The sequence below is a fragment of the Rhinatrema bivittatum genome, chromosome 8 (assembly GCF_901001135.1).
Source record: "Rhinatrema bivittatum chromosome 8, aRhiBiv1.1, whole genome shotgun sequence".
Lineage (NCBI taxonomy): Eukaryota > Metazoa > Chordata > Amphibia > Gymnophiona > Rhinatrematidae > Rhinatrema > Rhinatrema bivittatum.
The window spans coordinates 208,305,356-208,329,102 of record NC_042622.1 but is presented as its reverse complement, the minus strand read 5'-3'; the positions used below and the strand labels follow the sequence as shown (position 1 = coordinate 208,329,102).

Sequence of the window (23,747 nt, the reverse complement as noted above, 5' to 3'; positions counted from 1 at the left end):
GCATGGGGGACAATTTGTTTGGCAAAAAAAGTCAGGCAACAGTAGCACAACTCAAAGACCACCACGAAACCTTGCACCAACTGTCCATTGTCCCCTCGGACTTCTCGTCTACTACCAAAAGAACATTTAGACGAGAACCTAGAAAACTAACCTACAAACCACGTAGGTATTACCCTCCTCCATCCCGGGCTAGACCTTCCAGACCCTCTCACAGAGGTCAGCCTCGTCAGCACAGGCCCCCAAAAGCCCAACCAGCTCCTCAGACTGGTCCTGCATCGGGGTTTTGACTTCCATCTAGAGAGCAGCAGTCAAACCCCCCGCCCCCTCCAAGCATGTTTCCTGTGGGAGGCTGCCTGTGCCACTTTGCCAACAAATGACACCGGTCAAAGAGAAAAATAGTCAAACATCAGATCCTCGATCACCCATATTCCCCTCAAGAACCAACCACGCCAGATCTGAACTACTCACCTGTTTAAGACTCCATCTCTGATTCATCAGTCTTCTTTAATTCATGCATAACTCGGATTTTTGCACTTCAACAAGGTCTATGCACCCACACATCACAATTTAGACTACCCCTCTAATTATTCAAGATATTTATTCACGCTTTAAACATTCCTTACATTGATCCTCGTCATGTTGACGAGTTATTATTATTATTGTCTATGTAATATTTAAGTTGTATTATTTATATTTATATGTTATATGTTACTCATATGTTAAGAAACACTGTTTAATGTAACGCCTTTATTGCGACAGTTATTGTTCTATGTAAACCGACCTGATTCGATACTTGTATTGAGAATGTCGGTATATAAAAATCCGAAATAAATAAATAAATAAATAAATAAATGGCACACAATCACCACAGACCAATGGGTCCTTTCTATAGTAGCCCATAGTTACCATCTAAATTTCCTTACGCTACCACCGGACTCTCCACTGCGTCCAGTGTGGAGTCTAACCGACCACACTTCACTTCTCAAGGCAGAACTCTCAATCCTCCTCAGTCCAATGCCGTGGAACTGGTTCCCCTACTGCAGCAAGGGAAAGGGTTCTACTCTCGATATTTCCTGATTCCAAAAAAGTTGGGTGGCATACGTCCTATATTGGACCTCCGCGCCCTAAACAAACATCTTCACAAGGAAAAGTTCAGGATGGTTACCTTGGGCACCATGTTCCCTCTTCTGCAAAAGGGATATTGGCTCTGCTCTCTAGATTTTCAGGAGGCTTATGCCCATATAGCCATATCCCCTTCTCATCGAAAATATCTCAGATTTACTGTAGGTCAAAGGCTTTTCCAATACCGGGTGCTACCGTTCGGCCTGGCGTCGGCACCTCGAGTATTTACGAAATGCCTGGCAGTAATGGCAGCTTACTTAAGACAGCGCAGTATCCATATCTACCCGTATCTAGATGATTGGCTACTCAGGGGTCCATCCAGGGAAGTAGTACTTCGATCCCGCCATCTTACCATACAACTGCTATAGTCATTGGGATTTCTCATAAACTACCCCTAATCTCATCTGACTCCGTCACGTACCCTCTTGTTCATCGGGGAAGATCTAAACACCATTCAAGCCAGCGCATTCCTCCCAAACGACCGAGCACGCACACTGTCAACCTTAGCCAAAGCAGTACAGACTCACCAAACCACTATAGCTCGTCACCTGCTAACCTTGCTAGGACACATAGCATCTACAGTTCGTTACCCCAATGGCTCGTCTAGCCATGAGAGTAACACAATGGACTTTAAAGTCCCAGTGGTCACAAGCACACCAACATCTGTCATAGATTGTCGACGTAACCAGCCAGCTTCTCCTCTCACTAGCTTGGTGGATACAAGAGTCCAGTCTTCAGATAGGACTACCCTTTCAACCTCCAGATCCTCAGATTACGTTGACCACAGATGCCTCCAATCTGGGTTGGGGAGCCCATTTCAATGACCAACAAATCCAGGGAACCTGGAAAAGAGCAGAAGCAAACCACCAGGTAAACTTTCTGGAGCTCCGGGCGATACAGTATGCCCTATTCGCATTTCAGGATTGCCTATCCAACAAGGTAATCCTAATTCAAACAGACAACCAGGTAGCGATGTGGTATCTCAACAAGCAAGGGGGCACAGGCTCTTGCCTGCTATGCCAGGAGGTGGCGCAGATCTGGGCCTGGGCTCTCTTCCATTCCATGCTGCTGAGAGCAGCCTACCTGGCAGGCATCAACAATGTGATGGCAGACTGTCTCAGCCGGACCTTTCATCCCCACGAATGGGCCCTAGATCGCACTGTAGCGAACTGTAGCGAACAGTAGCCCGCACATCGACCTCTTTGCATCAATTCACAACCGCAAAATAGACCGATTCTACTCTCTACACTGCAGCCACGAGTCACCATTGATGGATGCCTTCGCCCACTCGTGGAACACGGGTCTTCTATACGCATACCCTCCTATTCCACTCATCAGCAAGACTCTCGTGAAGTTACGACACGGCCAGGGCACAATGATCCTCATAGCTCCATACTGGCCGCGACAAGTTTGGTTTCCCATCCTACTCGACCTCTAAGTCCAGCAACCAATTCACCTGGGCACAGATCCAACTCTAGTAATGCAGAACAATGGACTGTTGCGTCATCCGAACCTCCACTCCCTATTTCTTACGGCATGGATGTTGAAAGGTTAATTCTACAATCCCTTAACCTTTCTAACGATGTGTCCCAGGTCCTTGTAGCTTCACAGAAGCCTTCTACTAGAAAATCTTATCGTTCAAAGTGGAAAAGGTTCTCCTTGTGGTGTACGACAAAGGACATAGATCCCTTCTCCTGCCCCACACCAAGGTTCCTGGACTACCTCTGGCATCTCTCGGAGTCTGGCCTACAAATTCCCTCCATCTGAGTACATATAAGTGCCATAGCTGCTTACCATAAAGGTGTAGGAGAAGCCCCAATTTCGGCACAACCCCTTGTAGGGCGCTTTATGAGAGGCTTACTCCAGCTGAAGCCTCCACTGCGTCCCCCAATTGCACCATGGGACCTCAATGTTGTGCTAGGACAACTCTTGCGACCTCTGTTCAAACCCCTACACTCCTGCGAGCTCAGACATCTCACTTGGAAAGTGATCTTTATAGTTGCTATAGCATTGGCTCGCAGAGTCAGTGAGCTACAGGCATTAGCAACATATGCAACTTATACCAGATTCTCCACAATTGTGTGGTACTCCGCACTCACCCTAAATTCTTGCAAAAGGTAGTTTCTGATTTCCACTTAAATTAGTCCATAATACTTCCTACCTTTTTTCCAAGACCTCACACCCAGGTAAGCGGGCACTGCATTTCTTGGACTGTAAACGTGCGCTCACCTTTTATTTGGACCGCACTACAGCCCATAGGAAGTCCACCCAACTTTTTGTCTCCTTTGATAAAACCAAACTGGGAGTTCCGGTGGGCAAGCAAACCCTGTCCACCTGGCTGGCGGACTGTATATCCTTCTGCAACCAACAAGCAGGCCTTCCGCTACAGGGACGCGTGAAAGCGCATTCGGTCAGAGCCATGGCAATGTCAGTGGCGCACCTCCTTTCTGTATCTGTTACTGACATCTGTAGAGCTGCCACATGGAGCTCTCTCCATACATTCGCAGCTCATTATTGTCTCGACAAGGCTGGCAAGCAAGATTTGTCTTTGGCCAGTTTGTACTCATAACTTGTTTCCAGTTTAATACCTCAACTTCCTACCTACGACCCACTGTGAAGTTCAGCCTGCCCTCATAACCAACAGAACCACTGTTGTTGTGCCTGTTGCACATCGTTGGGTGCTGCTTGGTTGCCTCTATTCGGGCATCCTGTAGCTCGCTATTCACTCACATGTGAGGACTACCATCCTGCTTGTCCTGGGAGAAAGCAGAGTTGCTTACCTGTAACAGGTGTTCTCCCAGGACAGCAGGATGTTAGTCCTCATGAAATCCGCCTGCTACCCCATGGAGTTGTGTTCACTTACGTTTTCTTATTTTATTTTTCGCTTGTACTTTTTGCTACAAACAAGACTGAAGGGGGACCCCTGCTGGATGCAGGGTCAGTGCATTACTGGGCATCCACAGTGTGCCAGTCAAAATACTAGAAACTTTGACAAAAATGTTCCGTGATAGGGCTCCATCCGATGATGTCACCCACATGTGAGGACTAGCATCCTGCTGTCCTGGGAGAACACCTGTTACAGGTAAGCAACTGCTTTCACACTCTTCCTCCTCAACATCCTCCATGTTTCCAAAAAGCATACAGACATACAATTACACATCCTCAATTAAGAACTGCAGTCTCTTCTACAAGCAAAAGCAATTCAATCTATCCCTTAAAATCAGAAAGGAAAATGATTCTACTCAAGATGTTTCCCGATTCCAAAACAAGACAGGAGAACTATGACCTATTTTAGATCACAGAGATTTGAACTCTTTCTTAAAGGAAAAGTTCAAAATGAAATCCTTGGGTACAATCCTTCCACTGCTGTAAAAAGAGGACTGACTGACATCCATAGACATTAAGGATGCCTACACACATACCCCAATAAACAAAAAGCACAGGAAATACCTAAGATTTGCCTTCCAGGATTGCCATTATCAATACAAAGTGGAATGGCACTAAGGGTGTTCATGAAATGTCTAGACATAGTAGCTGCATATTTAAGAAACAAAACTTGGCTAGTATTTCCATGACTAGACAACTTGCTAATATCGAACACATCCTACGAGAACTCTTATCATATGTAGACTTGGTGATCCAAACTATGCAATATCTGAGATTCATAGTAAATTTCAAAAAATCAAGCTTAATCCATGTAGTATATTTTAAATCTTGGAATTCATAGGAACTCATTTGGATATGAGCAAAGGAAAAGCCTATCTACTGATCCAGAGAACAATCATAATACAAACAATGGCAAAGTCCATGTATATACAAAAATGAATAGCTGCACAAAATTTCATGGTTATTGGGACATAGGGCATCAACAGTGCATGTCATTTCCCTGACCCATCTAAAGTTGAAATAAGCTAAGTAGCATCTGAATCCACATGTACAGCCCCTCACATTCACAATCCCTATGATGAAGGACCTTATCTATTCTCAGATGGTGGACCAAGAAGGAAAACATTTTTTCTGATCAAAACTTTCAACCAATAGATTATCAGAAAACATTAATGACAGATGCCTCACATCAAAAAGGGGGGGGGGGGGGGCAGGGCCGCATATATGGATTCAGTTTCCACATAAGGTCAGTGGATATTACAATTCTGCTAGCGGACCCATCCGCAAGCAGCCTCTCACCTCCCACCAGCCACCTCCAACGTTGCCTTCTCTTGCGGTCGGGTGCCGCCACTATTGCTGCCATCCTTCATATGGCAGGAGCACCACCGACACCGAGCCTGTCTCCCCCACGGCCCGTGTGCTGCTGCCATTGCTGCTGTCCTCCATGCGGTGAGAGTGCTGCCGCTGCCTTTCCTTTGCAGCCTGGAGGCCGCCGACACCACTTCTGCCAGCATGGCAGGGGAGCCACCGCTGATGTCTCCTCTGGCAGGGCAGCCGCTCCAACACAGCTCTTCGCAGCAAGGATGCTGCCGCTGCTATTCCTGGCCCCTGCTTTCCCCTAGGCATGTGGCTGTGCACCTCTACAGTATTTAAAGGGCCCGTGACGGGAAAAGCCCCACAGCCCTGTTAGATGACATCACTTCATCGTCGCTTCTTCAGCCCTATAAAAGGTCTCTTTGCCAGTTCCTCATCGCCTTCCCAAGAAGCTGTCTGCTCCTAGATTCTCCATTTCAGCTTCTCTTTGCAGGAGGCTTCCTTGGTCCATCTTCGCTTCTTCAAGGTCTTCCGTTCTTTGTTGGAGCTCCCTTGTCTTTATCCTGTGTTCCTGGTCTCTCGACAGATCCTGCGTCCTTGTCTGTTTCTGTCTCCAGGTGTTCCAGTCTCTTCAGTTCCTGTCTTCGGATGTTCCAGACTCTTCGGTTCCTGTGTCCAGTTGTTCCTGTTTCACCAGTTCCTAGCTCCGGGAGTTCCAACCTTGTCTTTTCCTACCGGATACAGTCTCCAGCTGACCATCCGTGCGTTAAGCCTGAATCTGTGTCTGAATCTGAGCCTGAGTCCTGTTCCTGTTCATTGGAGCTCCGTTCTGGTTTGGAGCTTCCTTCAAGCGCTGCCTGGATGCCTCCTTTTCTCTGAGCTTCAGTCCTGTGCTTGACCTGTTCTCCACGCGGTCCGCGACCAGCCTCTTCAGGTTGTGTAGGGCGCACAGTGGGACAGCGTGGTCCGCGACCAGCCCAAAGGGTCTGTAGGGTGCGCTGAGGGGCAGTGCCTTGTCTGACTCTTCAACCCTTCGTCTCATCCAAGTCTCCAAGTGCCTACATCTCGTCCAAGTCTCCAAGTGCCTACGTCTCGTCCTAATCTCCAAGTGCCTTTGTTTCATCCAAGACTCCAAGTGCCTACATCTCGTCCTTGTTCCAGAGTCATCATCCATCATCTGTCAACTTCTGTCTGTTACGCCCGTCGGTCGCAGACGGCTGCAACCACTTCTGCTCACCTCTTTCTTCATCTCCCTAACTCCATAGGGTAGATTGGCAGCATCCGCTAGCTACCTATAACCTGCCTACCGCTTCCAGGGCTCCCGGGTCAGCACGGATGCTGCCGACCGCCATTTTGCCATCTGATCTCTCTAGGTGTGCGTGCACGCACACAGGCCAGTCTTATCCACGTCATGGCAGGAACCTCGGGGGCGTCCCTTCCAGATGACATCAGGATCTGTGGATATTTAAACCTGCTGGCCCTCTCCAAAGATGATTTGGCAAAGAGTGACATCCTTGCTATTTCCGCCTCACTTCCTGAGGACCCTGCGTTCCAGTTCCGACGTGGACATCTCAGGTACCTGCTCCTCGGGGGCCTCTCTCTCGTCCTGGCTAACCGCTCCTTGGAGGGCCTGACGCCTGGAACTCCGTCTGCTCCATTCCTCGGGTATTCCTGGAACCCACTCGCTCCTTGTGAGTACTCCGCCCTGCGGATCCCTTTCTACCTACTAAGTGCCTATCGGGTGTGCTCCGCGCTGTGGGCCATTACCATCACCTCTAGAAGAGACCCAGCAACGCAATGCTGGTCTCTGGGGTAGCCCTCCAGCCACTCGCTAGCCCTTTTGGACCTGCCACCTCGGAATGGCAGGTGCGACAGGATGGACAGTGTTAGGATTCTGTGATGTCAGAAGGAGTGTGAACACTGGGCCGAAGTGAGGAGATGGTACCGCCCATGGGGAGGAGCCCTGTGAGCCTCACTGTCGGGAGGCTAGGTTTCAGCAGAGGAAGGCACGAAAAGAATAGAGTCTTTATTAAAGAGATAGAAGCATTACCCATGGAGCGGGGGGTGCCAGGAAGAGAGAGAGTCCACACAGGCCCTATGACACAGGGTCGATGAGATATGTAGTGCCTTGAGGGAATACCTCCGTAGCGCTGGTAGTAGTCCATGAAGCGAGTATACAGGAGAGGTCTCCTGTAGAGATAGTAGTGGCCCGCGGGGCGGGATACACCAATGATGTCCTTGGTAAGGATGGTAAACCTGCAGAGTAGGAAATGCAGATGAAGCCCTCAGAAGAGGTGACAGTGGTCCGTGGAGAGAGGAGCACAGTTAAGGCCCTAGATGGAGGTGGTAATAGCCCGCAGCGCAGGGTACACCAGTGAGGGTCCTCGGTCGGTCTGGTAGCGGTCCGCAAGGCGGGGTGTGCCTGTGGGGTCCTCAATAGTGTGGTAAAGATCCGTAGAGCAGGCACTTCTGATGAAGCTCTCTGTAGTGATGGTAATGGCCCACTGCACAGGGCGTCATGGCGGGAACCTTGGGGCGTTCCTTCCAGATGACATCAGGATCTGTGGATATTTAAACCTGCTGGCCCTCTCCAAAGACGATTTGGCAAAGAGTGACATCCTTGCTATTTCCGCCTCACTTCCTGAGGACCCTGCATTCCAGTTCCAGTTCCGACGTGGACGTCTCAGGCACCCACTCCTCAGGGGCCTCTCTCTCGTCCTGGCTATCCGCTCCTTGGAGGGCCTGACACCTGGAACTCCGTCTGCTCCATTCCTCGGGGCTTCCTGGAACCAACTCGCTCCTTGTGAGTACTCCGCCCTGCGGATCCCTTTCTACCTACTAAGTGCCTATCGGGTGTACCCTGTGCTGAGGGCCATTACCATCACTACAGAGAACGCCGTCAGAAGTGCCTACTCTACGGATCTTTACCACGCTATTGAAGACCTCACAGGCGCACCCCGCCTTGCGGACCGCTACCAGACCGACCAAGGACCCTCACTGGTGTACCCCATGCTGCGGGCCATTACCACCTCCATCTAGGGCCTCGACTGTGCTCCTCTCTCCACGGACCACTGTCACCTCTCCTGAGGGCTTCATCTGCATTTCCTACTCTGCAGGTTTACCATCCTTACCGAGGATATCATTGGTGTACCCCAACCCGTGGGCCACTACCATCTCCCTCAAGGTCTCTTTGGCATACCCCGCTTCGCGGGCCACTACTATCTCTACAGGAGACCTCTCCGGTATACTCGCTTCACGGACTACTACCAGTGCTACGGAGTATTCCCTCAGGGCACTACCTATCTCATCGACCCTGTGTCATAGGGCCTGTGTGGACTTTCTCTCTCCCTGGCACCCCCCGCTCCATGGGTAGTTCTTCTATCTCTTTAATAAAGACTCTATTCTTTTCGTGCCTTCCTCTGCTGAAACCTAGCCTCCAAACAGTGAGGCTCATGGGGCTCCTCCCCATGGGCGGTACCATCTCCTCACTTCGGCCCAGGGTTCACACTCCTTCTGACATCACAGAATCCTAACACTGTCCATCCTGTCGCACCTGCCATTCCGAGGTGGCAGGTCCAAAAGGGCTAGCGAGTGGCTGGAGGGCTACCCCAGAGACCAGCATTGCGTTGCTGGGTCTGTGCTCTGAGACTTCAGCCTGTCCGCCCGTACTCGGATACGTTTCACCTGTCACGGTGCATCCCCTGGGTCGTGCTGTGGTCCAGGGCACACACACTGTCCCGAATAAGTGACCGCTCTCCCGCGCTCGCAACAGTGGTCACAATAAGAGTCAAGACTCCACATCAACCTACCAAAAAATAAGAGCTAACTCAATGGCCTATGAGTGTTTAAGACATGGTTAAAGAACAAGACCCTTCAGGTCCAGATGGACAGTCAAGTAGCAATGTTCTATATAAACAAACAAGGAGAAACAGATTCCTCACAACTTTTCAGAAAAGCACTAGCAATTTAGAATTGGGCCATCAAGAGAGAAATACATATCTCAACGATATATCAATATACTTGATGACAGATTTAAGTTGCTAGCTTTCAGCCTCTTAATGGTCCCTTCACAAAGGGATATTCTTTCCAAGAGCGTGCACCCATAAAGGCGAGCATTCTCGTCATACATTGGTCTGCAGAAGAGTTTTATTTTTCTGTTTGCAAAGGACACAGTCTCACAGAGTAAATGGGACAATTTATCTGGATAACTTTAGCCAGATAAGTTGTGCACTAAACGGCTTACTGAATATTGGCCTGCTCGTGTGGAAGCAGAATGCAGATGTGCTAAAGAAGTTGCTGTAGCCCTAACCTAATGGACATAAGAACATGCCATACTGGGTCAGACCAAGGGTCCATCAAGCCCAGCATCCTGTTTCCAACAGTGGCCAATCCAGGCCATAAGAACCTGGCAAGTACCCAAAAACCAAGTTTATTCCATGTTACCGTTGCTAGTAATAGCAGCAGCTATTTTCTAAATCAACTTAATTAATAGCAGGTAATGGATTTCTCCTCCAAGAACTTATCCAATCCTTTTTTAAACACAGCTATACTAACTGCACTAACCACATCCTCTGGCAACAAATTCCAGAGTTTAATTGTGCGTTGAGTGAAAAAGAACTTTCTCCGATTAGTTTTAAATGTGCTATATGCTAATTTCATGGAATGCCCCTAGTCTTTCTATTATCCGAAAGAGTAAATAACCGATTCACATCTACCCGTTCTAGACCTCTCATGATTTTAAACACCTCTATCATATCCCCCCTCAGCCGACTCTTCTCCAAGCTGAAAACTCCTAACCAGTCTTTCCTCATAGGGGAGCTGATCCAGTCCCCTTATCATTTTGGTTGCCCTTCTCTGTACCTTCTCCATTGCATTTATATCTTTAATTATACCTTTAATTTACTTTGAAAATACAGTCCTGCTTTTTTTTTTATTTAAGAGGTGATAAGGGGGTGTTGAGAGCATGACCCAACTGGGCAGATATCAGAAGTTGTTGGAGGAAGGCCAAGAATTGGGCCATAGGCCCTTTTCTACTATTTCTTTAAAAAAGGTGCCATTTAACCGGATATCTGCCTGACAAGGCACCGTTTAACTGGATATCTGCCCGACAAGGGTTATTTAACTGGATATCTGTGTTAAGGCTCCGGTCCAGGCAGAGTGAGGGGAACACCACCCCCAGAGTGGCGTGGGCGGCAGGGCAAGGTTTGGGCAGTCTGATAAAACTGAAGCAAGGCTTGGCCAATCTTGCAAAGCTTGAGCAAAGCCTGGACAGCTTGGTTTAGCTGAAGCAAGGCTTGCACATGTTGGTAAGCCTGGAACCATGGTTTGGACTGGAACAGAGTGCAGGTAAGGTTGGAACCAAGACTTGGACTGGAACAGAGTGCAGTTAAAGCTGGAACTGAGGCTTAAACTGGAACAGCCTGCAGGTAAAACTGGAACTGAGGCTTAGACTGGAATAGCCTGCAGGTAAGTCTGGAAATGAAGCTTAGATAGGAACAGCGTGCAGGTGAGATTGGAACTGAGGCTTAGACAGGAATAGACTAAGACAAGACAGGACAGGTAAGCAAGGACAACACAGAACATAAAGCCCAAAGGCAGAGATGCAAGAAGGCCCCGATGGACAAGACAAGGAGAAGCCTAGAAAGCCCAAAAGGGCACAAGGCAAGGGTCAGAAGACCTGAGGGCAAAAAGGCAAGGCTGAGGTCAAGAAGGCTCAGAGGCCACAAGGCAAGGCTGACATCAGAAGGCCACGAGGCAAGACGAGGATAGGCCTGAGTAGGCCACAAGGCAAAGGTGGCTAAGGCAAGGAGCCAAGGAAGACTCGACACAGAAGCATTTTGGGACTGACAAGGTAGGATTATGTAGGTGGGGGAAGACCGAGAATTGAGCTGTAGGCCCTTTACTACTACTACATAAAAAAAAAACACTACTTATCCAGATATCTTTTGAAGATATCCAGTTAAGTGGAAAGTTATCCAACCACACAAGGCTGGATAATTTTAGACCTGCTTTGAAACAGGTCTAAAATTATCAGTTATAATCAAAAATCAGCTAAGTTACCCAGATAACTTTACTCCTCCCCAAAATGCCCCCAGATAATGATTGATCAGGCTAAAACTTAACCAGATGAAATGCTTGTAAGTTATCTGTCTAAATGGCTTTGTATATTGGTCTCAAGATATCTGCAAAGTTGCTACATGGTTTTCTATCCATTCCTTCATTGCTTATTACTGCCTAGAGACTGCCTCGAGTCAAGACAGAAGCTTTGGACAGGCAGTTCTTTGAAGCGTATTTAATTAAATCCTTCAACTCTACCCTCTATCCTCAGGCAATATAGATGGGTCGCAATAATCTACTTCTGACATGCAAAAATAACAAACTAATCATATGCAGCCCTCAACTTGGGAGTCCTGACTTGCGTGTCTGATATTATCCTGCTTGTCCATGGAGAAAGCTATTGCTTACCTATAAAAAGTATTCTCTGTGGACAACAGGATAAATCAGCCTCACAATTCACCCATCTCCCCTTTAGAGTTGAAGCTTAGCTTGCTGTTAAGACTGAGCAAATTTGCACAGCGGCGGCACAGATTGTCCAGATTTCTTAATAGGTGGATTTTTATCCTGAACAGAGTTTCATATAGTCAGCAAAAAGAGCTATATTGCTGTAAATCCCTTTCAGATCATTTAAGAATAAATTAAGTATGAGCATACCCATCATCAATCTTGAAACCACTTGGTAAAACTTAGAATATTGTGCAAGAATCTTTACTCCCTAGATCATATCATCTAACCAGTTTTTGATTCAAAGATACATGGAATCCCAAATACATGTTTTCTTTATATTAAACAACATTGTTTCATGTGTTGCTAAAGATCTTTTTAAAATTCAAATAAAGGTAAATTGCTTACTTGTAACTGGTGTACTCCGTAGACAGCAGGATAAATTAGTTCATAATTGGGTGATATCATCTGATGGCACCATGATGAGCAGCTCTCTCAGAGGATGGACAAATTTGTTTCATCCATAGAACTTGGAATGGGGACTATGGCCATGACCCGATCAATATCTGGCTTTTCCTTCAGAATCGCTGTGGGTGAGCCAGGGCCAGGTCAGGCAGGCAGCAGCTGTTTGGCAGCCAGAGGAAGAGGAAAGCAACAGCGCATCAATCATGTCCTCTACCTCTGCAGATTTGGGCCCTACTGCTGCTTTGAACTGCACAGGATTCTGTACTATGGCGCAGGCCACAGCAGCTGGGCCAGGTGGCAGAGGAGGAAGTGGCCTGAGGCATCACTGCTGTCCTCCTGCCACTGGTCAGTGTGGAACAGGTAAAGCGGGATCATAGAGGGAGGGAGAAATGAAGAGAAGGGATGGGATAGGGGAAAAGAGGGGTTGGAGCAAGCGAGACCAGTGGGGATCAGGGGACAGAGGGGATGGGTTGGGGCGAAGCCACTCAAAACATTCCACTGCCTCTGGTGACAGCTGGTGAGTGGCTAATGCAGAATACAAATTGAGTCAGCTGTTTCTACTGCCATCCAATAAAGGATCTGAGAATTAAAGTGAGTTACAAGCTAGACATAAATGTTTAAAGCTAGGCAGCAACCATACTATATAAGGCCCTATTTAGTTGTAATATGGGTTCATGTGTGGGTTCTATGTTATCAATTAACTAGGAAAGGTACAGAGATGAGCAACTAAATTAATAGAATGAGTGATTATTCCACTTCAGGCCCATAGGCAGAAGACTGGGGGGTGGAGGTTTTTGCCCCCAGAAATGAGCACCAGGGGAAGTCCTAGTTTCTTGGGTGCTGTCAGAATTTGGCACCCTGGGCACTTGCCTATGCCAAAATCTGGGCCTGTCTCACTTGCAAACACTTATCAGGTTATTATAAACTATTCCTTAGGAAAAAGGTTGAGAGGAGAAATAATTATAGTTTACAAATATAAAGGGTCAAACATAGATGTGTTAGAAGAAATATTGAGCAGCACAGAAATTTACCAGAAGCTGAATGAGTTTTAGGTGGTGATCCTTGCAGATTCCATTTTTGGGGGTCATGCAGATAATTTCACTGGATCACCTCTAGGGTAATTCCAAAGAGACAGCTGAAGAAGATTAACAATAATGAATTTTTTTGTTTAGTTCAAATAACGTATCCTAAAAGAGCTGTGATATGACTATTCTTCTTCCTCAAAGGCATGGGGTAACCTGCACAAAATGACACTGGAGGAGTGGGTGGCAGGTTACATTTGGAAATGTATATGTGCATTTACCCAAAATGGGCAGGCATTACTGATGTGCCATTTTGGTCTTTATCAGTTGTCATTTTCTATGCTACTGTGGAGATTACAACTAAACAAAAATTGGTTCACAAAGTCAAAAAGGTCAGATAAGATGAGAAGCTACATATTACAACCAAGGAAAATAGTATTCAAAAATGAAAAAAAATGTTCTGCTGAGTTCATGCAGATTGATTCAAGGAGTTACAGAAAAGTAATGAAGGGAGCTTTAATGTTCTAGGTGGATCCCACTATGAAGAGCCACACACATTCATCACATACAGTCCTGCCTGCAGAGCAAATGGAATTTCTCATCTCAGAAGTGTCAGCAGCTGGAAAACCTGGAAAAGAATTAACTTCAGCCACCCCAGTGCGAAGCAGAGAGAGGAGAGGCAGCTCGCAACCGGGCAAATCCCCTGGTAAGGGTTACACCGCAACTTTAAGCTCAGGAAACTTAGCAACAACTTGAACAAATAAAAAGTGTTGTGGCTTCATTGGTATACTACGGATCCTGTTTTCAAATGTATTAATTATATAGCTAGTCAAGTTGTGTGCTTTGCTCAACCAATTGCATAAATATTTGGAGGCCAATATTCAGAGAGTTGGCAAGTAGGTAAAAGATCCTGTAAAGTTATGCGTAGTACTTTATCTGCATATTCAGCAGAACTCAGAAGTCAACCACTGAATGTATCAGGATAGCTTTAGGGCAGGGATTTTTCTGACCAGACTTGTGTGTAACTTTAGCTGGACAATGCTCAAGATGTGTGCATGCCAGCTAATGTTTAGCCCCGCCCCTAGAACGTCTGCAGCGTTGCCTACTTTTATCTGGATAAAGTTTGTTTGCACAATGAATTTATCCATTCAGTGGGGTAAATGTACAAATGTCGGCTTTTGTCTGGCTAACGAACCAGAGAAAATCTTTGAATATTTACCTCTTGGTAAAGGCATGATAAATTCAAAATTTACACAGGCAAAATTAAATATGCAACAGCAGGAGGGATCTTGTGGAATAAAGAGCCTTATCATAGGAGCATTGCACACTCATTAAATTGTAATATCTGACTTACAAATTTTATAAAGCTACATACTTTCTGTTTGTTATCCATCGCTTATCCATCCTCACACTTTGTCATTTATCATCAGATATATATAAAAATGTGATGTGTAGAGGGGAAAATAATTGGGGCATTGAGACACATTGGAGAATGCAACGGCTCCTTTAGCTACTAAGTACCAGTGGTTGCATTGGTTGTATTTACTAGTATGTAATAGAGTCTCACTGATGGCTTGTGTCCTTACATATGCCTAATTAGAAGGTACTTCTCCCAAGCACAAAGTTTACACAACTCTGGGTGGTGTTACTCATTGCAAGTACCCAGCCTCATTTGCTGTTTTCCGCTTTGGATCCCCATCCTGATCATTGATGTTCCTGTATCTTCCTTTTGCTCCTTCACTTGTTTATCCAGATTTTGTTAATATTGACGAATCAGACCCTTTTCGTCACTTAACATTCTTGATTGACAAAGTTTGTTTTTTATTTTTAACCATTCCATAGATATCTCTTCAGCTGTTTGTCAGCAGCATTAAGCAAATTGTTTTGTTTTCTTTTTGATGCATTTTATTTTTTCAGAATTCTTTCCAACTTCATTTCTTTTTGTGGATGCTCTACTAGAGCATGCCAGTTTTTTCAGTCTTGCTGCATTGCAAAATCCAGATGGGGTGATGCTGATCATAGTATCTTCTTCTGCTGTGTGGTGCTGCTCTTACTGCACCTAGTTCTGAGATCTCTTTAAGGATATTGCTTCCAGCTGTCTGGTCTCAACAGGAAATGCTCTGTGCCCACTAGTCCAAGAAAGAGAAGCCCAACTTCTGTTACATATTGACAAGCAGAAAAGTCAGTCACACATCTGAGTGGCATCATTTGATAATGCAGAGGATGGAACTGCCATTTCTCTGAAGTGAATACTTGTACTCTACTGAGCATGTGTGTTGTACTGCACACACCCAGTGGCTGTGTGAGGTCTTTTAGTCCATTTCTTTCTGTGGAGCCAACAGGACATGTCCCTGCAGTGCTTTGTAACTCTTTGTGAGATTCCATCAGGAAACAGGTTAAAATTAAAATAAATATTTATTATTTTTTTGCAGTTCTACCTGGCAGCTTGCCTTCCATTAGAAAAAATTGTTACTTTCAATTTGGCTAAAATTATCTTTTCCTTGTTGGAGATAATTCCTCTGGATTTAATTGGTGAACAGAATGTAACATGAAAATGTCTCTAATAGATAGACACAAGATTTGTCTTCTCTGTGTAGGGCTGGAACAATAAATTGAAAATATTCCACCTCTTCTCAGATGTCTGCCAAATCCTTGAAGCTCAGAAAACTAAGGCTTCAATACATGTTTCAAACAATCCTAAGGTCTAATCCCCAGGAAACCTTTCCTTCAGCCAAGTGCAAATCACTGAGATCTACAGATAAATTGCTTAGATGTAAATCCGCTTCAGATAAACAGCCGGTTCCTAAACACGACAAACAGAAACATAGCCACTGTCCTTAGGCTGCCTTACAGAAAGCAAAGGGGAGCAAGGTCCTCTGTTCTTGAGCATTATGCTCAGACTGTTAGACCAGTGGTTCCCAACCTATGGTCTACAGAGACATAGGGTCCACTGGAAGTGCAGCTGCCCAGAAAAAGAGCAAGCTGTGCACTAAGGCTACTTCCTGTGCCTCATTGCAGCACTGAACATTGTGTGGTACAGAAGAGCCTAGTTCTGTGCTGCTGAAGAAGGTTGGAGCAGGCCGAGTTGCTGCCAAGAGTCCGGCGCAGAGAGAGGCGGAGACGTGTCACTGCTAGGGCCACTGCTGAGAGCCGGCTCTAGCCACAAGGAAAAGCCTGCAAGAGCATGCCACTGCTGAAAATCCGGTCACATGCTAAGAAGGCCAAGGAGCAGGGCACCAAAGAGAGAAGGAAGAATGCTGCCAAGAACCATTCCCTGCACCCGAAGAGACCTGTAAGAGTGTGCTGCTGTCAAAAGTGTGGTCCCACACTAAGAAGAGTGAGGAAAAAGACTGCTGCAGCCAATGTGGTACCACTCTGAATAAAATGTGAAGGAGCTGAGCGCTTACTGACTAAGAAAGAAAGTGAGTGCCAGAACTTTACTATGGGAATGCAGTGGTAAGAGGCCAGCACTGGAAGGAGCCATAGGGGGAGGGTCAGAGGATGAGAATGGAGGAGGAGGATCATATGGGATAGAGGAAGGGAAGGTGCTTGGGAAGGGGCCATGGGGGGAGGGCAGGAGAAAGAGGAGAAAGGGGGCAAAGGGCAGGAGGGAAGGTACTGTGGAAGATGGGGAGGGTCCACTGGTAAGGAGAAGTGGACAGGAGGGAAGAGACCATGAATGGAAGAAGGTTGGTGGGATGGGACGGAAGATACAAGGGACAGACAGCAAGAGGGAAGGCACTTGGAAAGGGATGAAGTGGGAAGTGCTCAGGAATGGGAGAAGGGTGAGGGGAGGTGGGCAGAAGGGTAGGGGTCATGGGAAGAGGCCAGGAAGGAGAGGACAGGGACAGAGGGTAGGAGGGAAGGCACTTGGGAAGGGGACATCAGTGAGAGGATGCAGAGCAGGATGGAAAAGGCTATGGAGAAAGGCAGGAGGCAAAAGATGGAGGTCAGAGGGCAGGAGAAAGGGTACGGGAAGGGGCATTATTTAATAAGTTTTATATATTATGAATGATTCTGGTGTGCATATCATTAAGGGGTCCACGCTCCCAAAAAAGGTTGAGAATCCCTATGTTAGACTGAGTCAGGCCTCAGGTCCTCAAGGGGAGGTCCTTCCAAGTGTCCTCTTAACTACAAGTGAATCTTCTCTGGTTTCCAAACTTGAGGCTTCCACAGGAATAGTTGGGCAGCAAGACTCGACATCTATAAGATCATTGTTGACCTCCACATGCCCATATACTCATTGACTCAAATTCCACAAAATCAACATTGACCTCCACGGCATTCGGGCTTGCTATCTCAATGTTCAGAGAGTTGACATTGAGGATTTTGACATCAAAAGCAAAGTCCTTAATATTGAGGGTACCCCCCTTGACATCTAGAAATATACCATTAACATTTAGCAACATATTTTCAGTGTGTAGAGACATGCCATCAACTACAATATTAAAGCCTTCCATATCCATGCCGCACCTTCATATAGAGTCCATCTTTAACCAGCCCTGATAATTCTATCCTTAGAAAGGGCTTCAGGGTGACCCAGGAAACCATAGACAAGTGAACTTGATGTCGGTGCTGGGTAAAATGGTAGAAACCATTATTAAAGCAGAGTTGATTACCTGTAACAGGTGTTCTAGGACAGCAGGATGTTAGTTCTCACAGATGGGTGACATCATCAGATGGGGCCCGGCACGGAAAACTTTTGTCAAAGTTTCTAGAACTTTGACTGGCACACTGAGCATGCTCAGCATGCCACTATCTGTACGTCCACGCGGGGTCCCTCTTCAGTCTTGTAACATAGAATTCACAAGTGAAAAAACTAAAATAACAAAATGCATGTGAACCCAACTCCGGGGGGGGGGGGGGGTTCCTGAGGACTACCATCCTGCTGTCCTAGGAGAACACCTGTTACACTTAAGCAACTCTGCTTTATCCCAGGACAAGCAGGATGGTAGTCCTCACAGATGGGTGAATACCAAGCTACAGGCTGCTCCCGGTAAGGCTTATGACCAACAGGCACCGAATCAGGTGCCAACGGGCACAAAAATAACTGCGGTGCTATTGGTAACATAGGGAGACAGCTGAACCCAAACAGTGGGCCCTAGGCAAGGAGAGTTGGGTTTTTAAGCCTAGAAGAGATTATGAAGGACAGATTGGCCGAAGTTACTGTTATGTCGACCATCCTTGTCCAAGCAGTATTGAGCAGCAAACGTGTGTAGGGAATTCCATGTCGCAGCTCTGCATATTTCGGCAATGGGAACCACTTGTAAGTGGGCTACCGATGCTGCCATGGCTCTTACCAAGTGAGCCTTAATGCGGCCTCCAAGCTGAAGGTCTGCCTGCGCATAGCAGAAGGAGATGTAATCCACCAGCCAGTTGGACAGAATTTGTTTGCCCACTGCAACGCCCATCCTGTTTTTGTCAAAGAATATGAAAAGTTGTGTGGACTGCCTGTGGCCTTCAGTGCGTTTGAGATAGAAGGCCAAAGCCCTCTTACAGACTATGTGGAGCCCATTTGCCTTGGTGAGAATGAGGTCTCGGAAAAAATGTGGGCAGAATAATAGACTGATTAAAAAGAAAATCAGTCACCAGCTTAGGCAGAAACTTAGGGTGAGTACACAGGACCACCCTATCATGAAAGAACTTCGTGTAGGTGGATATGTCACCAATGCCTGAAGCTCACTAACTCTACGAGCCATAGTGACCGCCACAAAAAATAGAACCTTCCAGGTTAGGTACCTCAGATCGCAGGAGCGCATAGACTCGAACGGGTCATGTATGAGCCACTGTAGCACCACGTTGAGGTCCCAGGACACAACAGGAGGACGCATGAAGGGCTTCATCTGAAGCAACCCCTGCATATATTGCCCTACTATGGGCTGCACAGAGATGGGCGTACCACCAATACCTTGATGGTAAGCGCTGTTTGCACTTAGGTGGACCCTAACTGAGTTGGTCTTGAAGTCAGCCTCTGAGAGATGCGACAGGTAGTCTAGCAACTGAGGCATGAAGCAGGCGAATGGATCCAAGCCATGACCTCCACACCAGATGGAGAACCTCCTCCACTTAAGCTTGTAAGACTTCCTGGTGGAAGGCTTTCTTGAAGCTACCAGTACCTGAAACACGTCATCAGAGAGGTCGATGGACTGCAGGACTAGCCTCTCAACATCTAGGCCATCAGAGCTAATGACCTGAGATTTGGATGGCGCAGCCTGCCCTGGTCCTGTGTGATCAGATCGGGGGAGGACCCCAAACGGATGGGCTCTCTGATCGACAGGCCCTGCAGGATTGGAAACCAGACCTGCCTGTGCCAGTACAAGGCCACCAGGATCATGGTTCCCTTGTCCTGCTGGAGCTTCATGAGAGTCTTCATTACCAGCGGAAGCAGATGATAGGCATACAGAAGACCCTTGGCCCGGTAGCTCCTGTAAAGGGAGCAGAAGAAGCTCATTTTGCTGTTGCAAAGGGAGGTAAAGAGATCCACATCTGGGGTTCCCCATAGGTGGAAGATCCGTTCTCTACTGAGGAGTTCAGCGACCACACGTGTGGTCGGAATTTCTCGACTCAGGCAGTCCGCCACCACATTTTCTGACCCAGCCAGGTAAATCGCTCGCAAGAGCATGCCTTGGGATAGGGCCCAGGATCATATCTGCACCACCTCCTGACAAAGGAGGAAGGAGCCCGTGTGTTATGACCGTCAGTCGCAGACGGCTGCGACCATGTTTACTTATTTTATTTATTTATTTATTTATAGATTCTTATATACCGCGGTACGTATAGTTCTACATCACCTCGGTTCACAGTGAACAATAACTTAGCAACAGGCTTTACATATAACATGTTCTACAGAAAAACAAAAGTAGCAACAAATTTTACATATATATTTTACATATAACAGTTACTTACATCTTGTACTGCCCTGCTTCCTTCTCCAGGACTGCTCGTGGATGGGGCCAGCCTTCACTGCCGCGTATCTCCTGGTTCTTCTTGGCGGCTGAGATGCCGCCAACTCCGGGCCTTGCTAGGTGCACGCGCGCACCACTGGGCCCTCTTTTGAAGTTGCTACGGCGGGAACCTCGGGGCGTCCCTGACTGATGACATCACTGGGTCAGGGTTCTTAAGCACCGCCTTCACCCCCTACTAGCTGACTTGGCAACGAGTTCCATCGCTACTCTACTAGCTCCTGTTTCCTCGGACCTGTGGTGACTGCACCGGACCCTTCTTGGACTCTGGATCCTGGCTCAGGTACCCGTTCCTCGGGGGCTTCTGTGCGCTATCTCCGGAGATCTGGTCTCCTGGCTTCCCCCGCTCCTTGGGCTAGCCCTGCATTTCCCAGGAGTCCTACTTGCCGTCTCCCCGCTCCTCGGGGTTGCCTCCGGGAATGCCTTCACCACTTGGGAGACTTATCTCCACGCTTCCCCGCTCCTCGGGGAGCGCCTACATTCTACAACAGAGACTGTCTGTATTTCCCCACTCCTCGGGGTAGTACCCACGTACTACAACAGAGACTGTCTGTGCTTCTCCGTTCCTCGGGACAGTGCCTACGTTCTTCTCCAGAGTCTTTCCGGGCTTCCCCGCTTCTCGGGGTTGCCTACGTCATTACCTGGGGACCAGACGCAGGCTTCCCCGCTCTGTGGGTTAGCCTACGTCATTGCAGCAGTACCTTCTTCGCTAAGTAGCTCCACCCCTCGGTGTTGCCTCTGCAGTACACCTCCTGCTCTTCCTGCCTCGCGCTTCCCGCTCCTCGGGCCTGTCTAGCGCCACCTCTTGGAGGTCTCCGCCCAGGTACTGTTCTCCACTCCAACCTGCTTACTGTGGGGTCCCTCTCTGCTGTGTCTCTCACCCGCTTTTCGGGCCTCCCCACATATTCTGTCCCAGAGCTCCAGCCATACCTGACCTCACCTCCTGACGGTGTGGACTTGTGGGGCTCCTCCCCACAGACAGTAATAACTCTCACCTCGAGCCAAGGGTCCACGAAACCCACAAACCATAACACTGTGCTTCCTTGTTTGTTGATGTACCTCATTGCATCCTGATTGTCCATCTGGATCAGGACAACTTCGTGGGACAAACGATCCCGAAACGCCCAGAGAGCATAGTGGATCACTCTGAGCTCTAGGAATTTGATCTGGCAGCCAACTTCCTGTTCCGTACAATGATCCTGTGTACGGAGGCGACCCTGTGTATGGAGGCTGTCCACATTCACCCCCCAACCCAGGGTAGATGCATTGGTGGTGAGCACAATCTGGTGCGGGGGAGCTTGAAACGGGAGTCCCCGCTCCAAATTGGAGAGATCTTCCCAGCAAGACAGGGAGGCTTGAAGAGGCTGTGTGATGCAGACGGGTGTTGAGGTCCTGAGTTGCCTGTAGCCAATGAGAGTGCAGGAACCATTGAGCACTGTACATAAACAAGCGGGCGAATGGGGTAACTTGGACAGATGCAGCCATGTGACCCAGGAGTTGGAGCAACAGGCGAGTGGAAACCTGACGACTGCGGCGACCAAACCCACCAGTGATGGGCAGACTGGATGGGCCGTTTGGTCTTCTTCTGCCATCATTTCTATGTTTCTATGATGCCAGGGCAAGCACTTGGTCATGTGGCAGAAACGCCTTGGCCTGAACCATATCCAGACTGGCTCCAATAAAGCCTAGATGTGGAGATGGGCTGAGATGGGACTGGGATAGTTGATGACAAACCCCAGAGACTGGAGCACATGGGTAGTTAGTGTCAGGGAGCGGAGCGCCCCCTGCTGGGTATTGCTTCTGATTAACCAATCGACCAGTTAGGGGAACACATGCAGTCCCTGCCGGCGTAGATGTGCCCTCACAACCACCAGACACTTGGTGAAGCCCTGTGGGGCCGAAGCAAGGCCGAAGGGCAACACACAGTATTGGAAAGGCTCCTTGCCCACTAGAAAGCGGAGATACATCCTGTGACTGGGGAAGATCTCGATGTGGGTGTAGGCATCCTTTAGATTGAGGGAGCAGAGCCATTCTCCTTTTTGCAGGAGAGGGATCAGGGTGCCCAAGGAGACCATCTTGAACTTTTCTCTTTGAAGGAATTTGTTCAAGGCTCTCAGATCGAGGATAGGGCGAAGGCCCCCTGTTTTCTTTGATACCAGGAAGTACCGAAAGTAGAACCCCACTGGCAAGGGGGGACGGTTTCGACCACCCCAGCCATTAGAAGGGCGGAGAGCTCTGTCTCGAGCACTTCCTGATGAGCGGATAGACCCTACAATGGGCATGGGGGAGAGTCCGCGGGGCAGCCCTGATGTTCAGCCGGTAGCCTCGATGAACGATGGCAAGAACCCAGTGATCCGACATAATGCTGAGCCAGAGGTCCACAAACAGACATAGCCGGGGGGGGAAGGGGGCCGAGGGTATGGCAATCTGGCATATTCTCCCTCACCCGCAGTCAAAACCCCATAACGGGGCTTTGCTGGGGGGTGGGTTGAGGCCTGGGGGTCTGCTGTTGACTTGAGTGGCCCCAAGAGCTGGCACATGATGTGCGTGCCCGTGAGGCAAGAGAGTAGTACTTTCTCTGGCGGTAAAAGGACTTCCTGGAGCCCTGTCACAAGGATTTCCTGATCAAGGACGGCAGATCTGAGGTACTCGCAGAGAGGTGCTGCAGGGTCTCGTGGTGGTCTTTTAAGTGAGCCACCGTGTCCCTCACTTTATCCCCGAAAAGATTCTCCCCTGTACAGGGTAGATCTGCCAGCTTCTCCTGGACCTCTGGTCAAAGGTCCGAGGCACAAAGCCAGGCCATTCTGCAGGCACCAATGCCTGCTGCGGCCACCCTCGCCACCTTTTCAAACATTTCGTAGGTGGACTTCACATTGTGTTTGCCTGCCTCCAGGCCTTGCCTGCAGTACTGCCATGAAAACATCCTGCTGATGCTGGGGCAGGCGCTCTGACAATTACTGGACATGTTTCCACAGGTTCCGGTGATATTGGGTCATGTACAGTTGGTAGGACACAATACGGGTGATGAGCATAGCGCCCTGAAAGACCTTCCTACCTAGGCCATCTAAGGCCCTATGTTCCCAACCTGGCAGGGCAGAGGCGTGGGTGCGAGAATGCTTGGCCTTCTTGAGGGCAGACTTCACCACCACAAACTGGTGCGTGAGGTGGCGCCTCTCAAAGCCCAAAGCTTGTTGCACCAGGTAAATGGCGGGAGGAATGGACACAGGGTGCTCCCAGACCCTGAGGAGAAGTTCCTTGAAGATCTCATGGACTGGGATAGCCACTATCTCCTTTGAGGCATCAACAAACTTGAAGAACTCCAGCATTTTGTGTTGAGCGTCCTCTTCTGTGAGGAGCTGGAATTGGATGGCCCCAGCCAGAGCCCGGACAAAGCCCACAAAGGAGAGATCCTCTAGGGGAGACCGAAGCCTCTCATCCAGCGGAGACGGCTCAGAAAGCAGGTCATCTGAGTGTT

General features: G+C 48.2%; 1 protein-coding gene across 1 annotated transcript in view; it reads left to right on the top strand.

The window, feature by feature from the left end:
* Positions 1-23,747, top strand: part of HSF5 (heat shock transcription factor 5) — a 327,569-nt gene that overhangs the window by 89,701 nt on the left and 214,121 nt on the right. Inside the window, exon 5 of the mRNA XM_029613802.1 lies at positions 13,839-14,016. Within this exon, the coding sequence (XP_029469662.1) occupies positions 13,839-14,016 (178 nt within the window). The remainder of the gene's footprint in view (positions 1-13,838; positions 14,017-23,747) is intronic.